A 6,825-nucleotide genomic window follows, 5' to 3' on the forward strand; every position below is an offset into this window, starting at 1 on the left:
CCAAATCTATATGTTTACCTTCGCTGAAGGCTCAGTTTCTTCTTCTTCTCCAAACACATAAGGTCATTGACCTGGACTATATGTCTGTCACCATGGTAACTGGTGCTGCAGAAGACACCCTGTGGTGTTGGGTTACATTTTGTAGCAGGACAAAGCTGGAAAGGGCTTGTCACGATATACATGTACAGTAACTAGAATATGAATATGTTTGAGTAAGAAGTCGTTTGTTAGGCCAGACCATATGAAGGTGGACATATGCATTTGTTTGTAAATGTTACCTTGAGTTTATCGTTTTCAATAGATACTAACTTTCTCTCCCCTTCTTAGGAAGCGGACCACCTCCTAGCCCTGCGTCTGAATGAGGAACAGTATGAGACGGCGGGGCAGATGATTGAGTGCGGCTGCTGCTATGGCGAGGTCACGTTTGAGGACATGGTCCAGTGTTACGACGGGCACCTCTTCTGTGTCGACTGCCTCAAGAACTACACCAAGGAGAAGGTCTTTGGTTCAGGACAGGTAAGAAAAGGGGTCGTGATGGTTTTTTGGCATGTTGGTAGGTTTGGGAGGGAGTTGTTGCATTTGAGGACATGGTCCAGTGTTACGACGGACACCTGTTCTGTGTGGACTGCCTCAAGAACTACACCAAGGAGAAGGTCTTTGGTTCAGGACAGGTAAGAAGAGTAGGCTGGAAATACTGGGTGCATGTGCACCTTGGTGCCCCAAATTTTGGAGCTGTGCACCCATTTTTTTTTCCATGGGTGCACCTGTGCACCCAAATATTTACCTACTAGGTTTATGTATGTCAAGATGTATAGTGGTACACAGGCAAAATGCAGCATAATCTTAGCCTCAAAGTATCAGAAAATCTGTCTTGTACTACTTTCCTTTAGGGGGAGGGCATGTTGACGGGTTGGGGAGAGTGGTGTTTATGTGTGAAACATACTACATGTGCCAGGATTGTCCCATAGAAAGAAAAGTTTGGGGATGATTGACATGTGTCGCTCCCTGCAGGCATCCCTGAGCTGCATGACTGACGGCTGTGACAGCACATTTCCCATGGGTAAGTTACAACTCACAGCCACACGTGTAGAGAAGGCACCTGTCTGCAGAAGTAAAGCCTTTCCTTCTTCATATCAACACATTGGTGGTCCTAGTTTCTCCCTGGTCTTTACCAGTTAGTTTTTTTCAACCAAGAAAATTGTGTAATGGTTTTTACCCAATTTTGATCTTCATTTTTGAAAGCTATATGAACAGTTACATGGTTCTCCCCCAAAAAACACCTGTACTGGTTGAAGCACAGTTATATCACAGTGCAGGAGGCCCCAACACTCAATCTATGCTAGCTAGAACACTGAACAATTGTTCAATGTTTCATCAAATATATTTCTCCACAAGAAAATTCTTTCCACACTTTAATGTGCTCATTGTGGAAAGCATTGTTTCTCTTTAGCTGTTACATGCTTCAAAAAAAATATCCAAAGGTCAATATGTTGACCTTGGCTGTAAGGTCATGAAGTTGACCATTGACTTTTTACCTTTACCCCCAGGTCAGCTGGAGAAGGCCCTTCCTGAGAACATGCTGAAGAAGTATGAGGAGAGGCTGGAGGAGGAGAACATCAACCTGGCAGGGCTGGACGACCTCGTACGGTAAGGTCATCACCACGGCAACAGTCACCATGGTTACATGAAGGCACACACATACCTGTGTACATGTGTTTGGAAGACATGTTAGAGTTTCTGAGTTGAGGAACACTTTTCGTACCCTTACAAAGGGCTAAAAGGATTACTTGACTTTCCTCCATTTTATTTTGAAGGAAACTAGGTTTATGCCTGGAAGTTACTGGTCATTAATTATCCTGATGAAGGCAGTAGTGGTCATTGAAAATTTGATCCTTGTGTACCCTTTGTGTTAAATTAAAGTTTAGCATACTAACTCTCAGATTGTGTTACAGGTGCCCCAGCTGTGACTATGCTATCCTTGCGGAGGGAGACAAAGTTTTCCGCTGCCAGAACCCGGAGTGTATGAAGGTTTGTAATACTTTTTGGTTCACTGTCACAAGTCAAGACAAAATAACCTCAAAAATTTTTAAGTGGGCTCAATGTTCTGAAGTACCTTTTTATTATTTTCATTCCTCGACATGTATGTGTCGTTCTTTCCTTGGAAGCAAGTTCTTACTGTTAAATCCACATTCAGGTATGTAAGCGTGCCACACTAGCAGTGATCAAAGCAGTATTCAGATGTTGAGTTTTGATATGACACATGTATGTACATCTACTAGCTGAGAAGGAGGTGACAAGATCCTAAAAGCACTGAGTCATACGGTAGACTTCAAAATTTTTGGTCGGCCCAAAAAAGGCTAGGGTCGGGGGTTTTCTCATAGGGTCGGTCGGGTAACCGGAACACAACATTTTTTTTCCTAGGCCTTATAAACCTGCAAGATTGTAGTATGGAGGCTTGTGTATTTGCAGAAAGTATTTCCAAATTGCAGAACAAAATTTTTACTCTTCTGCAATATTGCAGAGCACTGAAAAAAAGTATTTCGACCACTGCCAATGTTAAAGAAATTGTTACTGTACTATGTTTAGATCACCTGTAAGCATTGTCCTTCTTCAAACACCGAGGGTCTCTTGTACATTGATTTTTCTCCTATAAATGTCTGTTTTCTTCAGTCGAACAACAAAAAGAAGAAGAAGAAGAAGAAGCAGCAGCAGCAGCAATCCCAGCAGGCCGTGCAGCAGCCGCCTCAGACCAAGGCTCCAAAGGAGGAGGACGTCACTGGTCACTGCTTGAAAACAAGTACTAGTATAGTCTGTTTACTGAGTTTTCCATAAATACTTCTCTCTAGATGGGTTTAAATTTATATGGCCAAACACATGATTTTCCATTCTGTATCTTTATATTTCTGTTGATGGGTTAAGGTATCAGCTGACTTTGCAAGTTTCAGGCACCCCAGTTTGAATAATATAAGATTGAATGTCTAGGCTAGATGGAGATATATTTTGCATGAGGTCAGCTTCAGATTTTGCCTCATAGTTTTTAGAAGAAAAATTGCCTTATGCAACTGTTTTTGTTAATAACTTTTTATGCAAGCACAATTGTACTGATACAATCATAATCAAAACTGCAATAATTATAGAAGACTGCTGTGGTGCTGGTGGTGGTTAACATGCACCCTGATGATTGGTTGATAATCTTTCCTCACAGAGAGTGCAGTAGACCCTGTAGTGCTGGATAGCATTCCTAATGGTGAGAACTGATCTTGTGGAGTCTGTGTTCCAACTCAGAATTCACATAAAAACTTACATATTAGAATTGTTGAAGTGTTTGAGTTGGAACATTGTCAAGACCCAAAAACACCACCTAACTAACCCCTAAAGTTACGCCAGAAAACAGTTACTCAAGCAACTGAGACCAGGTAACATGGATTTTAGTTACTTCTTCAGTGACTAGATTCAGTACTCACGGTGGTAATACTATGTGTCTTTGATAAATTTGATACATAGATTTGAAACTTATAGTAAAAATTAAAGGTTGAACTTTATTCCAACACATAATTGTACAGGGATCAAATTTTCAGCGACCACTGTCGCCTTCATCAGGATAATTAATGACCAATCACTTCACAATGTGATCTTGCGAGAATTATGGTTTACAAACACGTGACCTTATTCACATGAGATTTTACTGATACGTGACAATTGATCAAAAAAAGATTTGAAACTTGTTTTTGCTTCCACAGCCAGCCTGGGTAAAGGAGGCTCTGGAAAGAAACCAGGTACCTCCACTTAACTTACAAGTGGTGTATAATGCGGCAAGGCGGCAGCTGGCTACATTACACCGACTTGTTACACCTAACCCTTGAACATCTAATTCTAGACATTGTTTAAAGCTATCTAATGACAATGCCACTACTGTACTAGGTGACAGCGAGTTCCACTCTGCGATACTTCTAGGAAAGAATGAATTCTTGAACACCTCAATCCTAGGTTGATAACTCTGGTACTACTTGAAGGCATGACTATTTCTTGTTCTCTTCTGGGCTGGTATTAGGTACTAAGTAGTTGGGACATCCACCAACTAGTCATTTTGTACATCATGCATAGTCTGGACACTTTTCTTCTGCCTTCCAGTGTTTTTTTCCGCCCGCTCGCATTAGATTTGGAGTCTGCGGAGGATGTCAAAATTTTTGGTCCAACATAGATGAGCTTTCATTCCAAAACAGAGAAATAGTTTTTAGTCTAGACTGTGTGAAGGTAAACATTATGCTTCATTATTAATTGAAAATTTCAATTCCTTCTTGTTTCTCTGCAGTCTACTTTGACTTGACTTTGACTTTATTGGGATCCACATTTAGCTTACAACAAATGAATAATTCTTCCTGTGGTCCTTCAAAGACACACATGACATATTTACAAAACACAAATACATGGCAATTACAACATATTAAAACAGATTAAAATAAAGCTATATACATGTACATCATCACAACTTCATTTCATTCCAGGCACTGGACATTCTATACAAAAATCTTCTTTTCTGTGCATTTGTTCGAGGTTTAGGAAGGCGGATGGTCTGTGAGTCTGATGTTCTAGTATGGTTAGCCTCCTTCGCAGTCTTGTTGGGCGTCGGCGTTATTTTTTCTCTGAGCGACGCGAGTAATATGCGGCCACGAGGGACGATTTGCTGCCGAGGGAGTTTTGCCACGGAGAGAAGGTTTCGCGCTCCAACAAGACTGCTTTCAGTTGGTGACTAGAAAGGACCTCGGATTAAGCCAGCCTTTCATAGAGGCTATTAACATGTTCGTGCAGGGGCAATTCACATGTTCGCGCAGGTCCAATTCACATGTTCGCGCAAGGGTAATTCATAAATACGCATGGAGAAGGCTGACACGCGCTCGCCTTTGTCAACGGTTGGTTTTATTATCTTGCGTTATAGTGGAAGGTTCCAACAGAGAAATAATGAACATTGGTAATGTTCCAACAAAGGCATTGCTGTGCATACTTATTAAGTATCCCATGCAAACAGACCAAGACAAACTTTGCAGTACTATTTTTGCTGGTGAAATGTGCCATTCTTTCTATTACGCAACTTGCTGCGGAGCGGTGCGTTACCCTCCCATGACCAGTGAGATCAACCCGGCACCAAACAACATGGCGGCACTTTGTTTATGTGTCCCCCAGTAATATCGTTTAGCTTGCAGGTTCCTTTGGTAGTGATCTGTTTAAAGTTGTTTTTCGTAGCAGCAATGACTACGGGATTTTGTTGAGTGGATAGGGCTCTGTTTTCGGGAATGGTTGGCGTTCTACCGACGGGTTGATCGGCGACCGCTAGGAGTTGCAGGTTTTGGCTCGTCAAGCAACGGGGCGTGAACACCTCCCTGCACTGGTGGCGTTTATTGCGGGAAGTTCACACATCCATGCTAATCGCTCCTAAGTGTTTTTTGATAGCCCTTTCTAGTCGCCGACTGCAAGCAGTCTTGTTGGAGCGCGAAACCTTCTCTCCGTGGCAAAACTCCCTCGGCAGCAAATCGTCCCTCGCGGCCGCATTACTCGCGTCGCTCAGAGAAAAAATAACGCCGACGCCCAACAAGACTGCGAAGGAGGCTATAGTAAGGTAACCATGTGACTGCATAGTGATGTTCTTATTACAATGATATGGGTTGTTTTTCTTTCAGCTGCAGTAGTCAAGATGACTGAAGGTATTATGAGTGTGTTTGAGTAAGAATAAACAAAGCATTAGTTGGAGAGGAGTGAGTCAGTGGAGTGAGTCATGTATTTTTGTGGCCTTCTCGTTTTCCTGAACGTTTCCATGTTTGTGCTGCCAGTGACCTTTGCGATTATTCATTCGCTTCGTAGCCTACAACATGTGGCATTACATAAAATTTAACAGTAGTGGGTGTTTGGAAGCTAAGGAATGGCCGGAGAAAGTTTTTAATTTTCTTGCGCCATGATATTTTGGGATGGCTGTTAGCCGTGGCGACTCTTGTTGATGCAGGCTTACATTTCATGCCCGTAGCTGGGGGGGGGGGGGCCCTCAGCAAGATAGGGTAATGATAACAGCTAGGATGGCAGTGTGCATGTAACTCTTGATCTGACTGTGTACTAAATCTATACATTTTGCAGGGTTTTGCCATACTTTAGCACTAATTTGCTGAAGATGCCATGCTTTCATTTTTTACAGGAAAATAACCCTCTTTGTTGAACGCCATTTTTGTTGGCGTTTTGCATAAATTTATAACGATGTTACGATACATGACAATGATACATGACTGACTTACATTTTTTGTCCCATCCATAGGGTACACCATTAACCCTGTTGGGACTACCCATAAACAACCAGTATTGACCGACTACCAGGGGTATGAATACACTCGCCATGAAAGGTAATTCATTTTTATTGCATTACAATGTCATGTTATTTTACCAAAAGAATTGAGTATATTATGTATTTTGTAAATAAACGCTATATATTATACTTATGAAACCAGAATTTTTGTTGATTCCCGAGTGAGCTTAAGCATTGGTATTGATCGGAAATGGTCGCCGCGCGGGCTCTGACTTGGGTTAAGAAGGCCGGAAACCCCCCGTCCTAGTGAGTTAGAGTGTTGGGAAGCTAGCAACACCCAGAAAGCTGGGCGTAAAGGTACCGTCCTAATACAGTCGGCTAAAGTTGATATTTCCCAATGGGGGCATCCACGACTCTGTAGGGCCATTGTATAATACAAAACAAGCAAAAGAGGCCCTGCTAGAGTCGCCACGGCTAGACCGCGGTTTGTGAATGGAATGCTTCGATCTGCAAGCAATGTTGTTTAGCTATCATTACTG

The 6,825-nt window shown here is 42.2% G+C and overlaps 1 protein-coding gene across 1 annotated transcript in view; it reads left to right on the forward strand.

Moving 5' to 3' along the window:
- The window catches only part of LOC109464905 (E3 ubiquitin-protein ligase RNF216-like), a 30,520-nt gene extending 24,133 nt beyond the window's left edge, over positions 1-6,387 (forward strand). Inside the window, exons 3-10 of the mRNA XM_019762001.1 lie at positions 328-516; positions 1,012-1,060; positions 1,548-1,647; positions 1,953-2,028; positions 2,671-2,797; positions 3,206-3,247; positions 5,676-5,699; positions 6,299-6,387. Coding sequence (XP_019617560.1) covers positions 388-516; positions 1,012-1,060; positions 1,548-1,647; positions 1,953-2,028; positions 2,671-2,797; positions 3,206-3,247; positions 5,676-5,699; positions 6,299-6,387 — 636 coding nt within the window. The 5' untranslated portion in view covers positions 328-387. The remainder of the gene's footprint in view (positions 1-327; positions 517-1,011; positions 1,061-1,547; positions 1,648-1,952; positions 2,029-2,670; positions 2,798-3,205; positions 3,248-5,675; positions 5,700-6,298) is intronic.
- Positions 6,388-6,825: the final 438 nt, after the last annotated feature.

This window comes from Branchiostoma belcheri, unplaced genomic scaffold (genome assembly GCF_001625305.1).
Source record: "Branchiostoma belcheri isolate BF01 breed outbred unplaced genomic scaffold, Haploidv18h27 scaffold143, whole genome shotgun sequence".
In the NCBI taxonomy this organism is placed as follows: domain Eukaryota; kingdom Metazoa; phylum Chordata; class Leptocardii; order Amphioxiformes; family Branchiostomatidae; genus Branchiostoma; species Branchiostoma belcheri.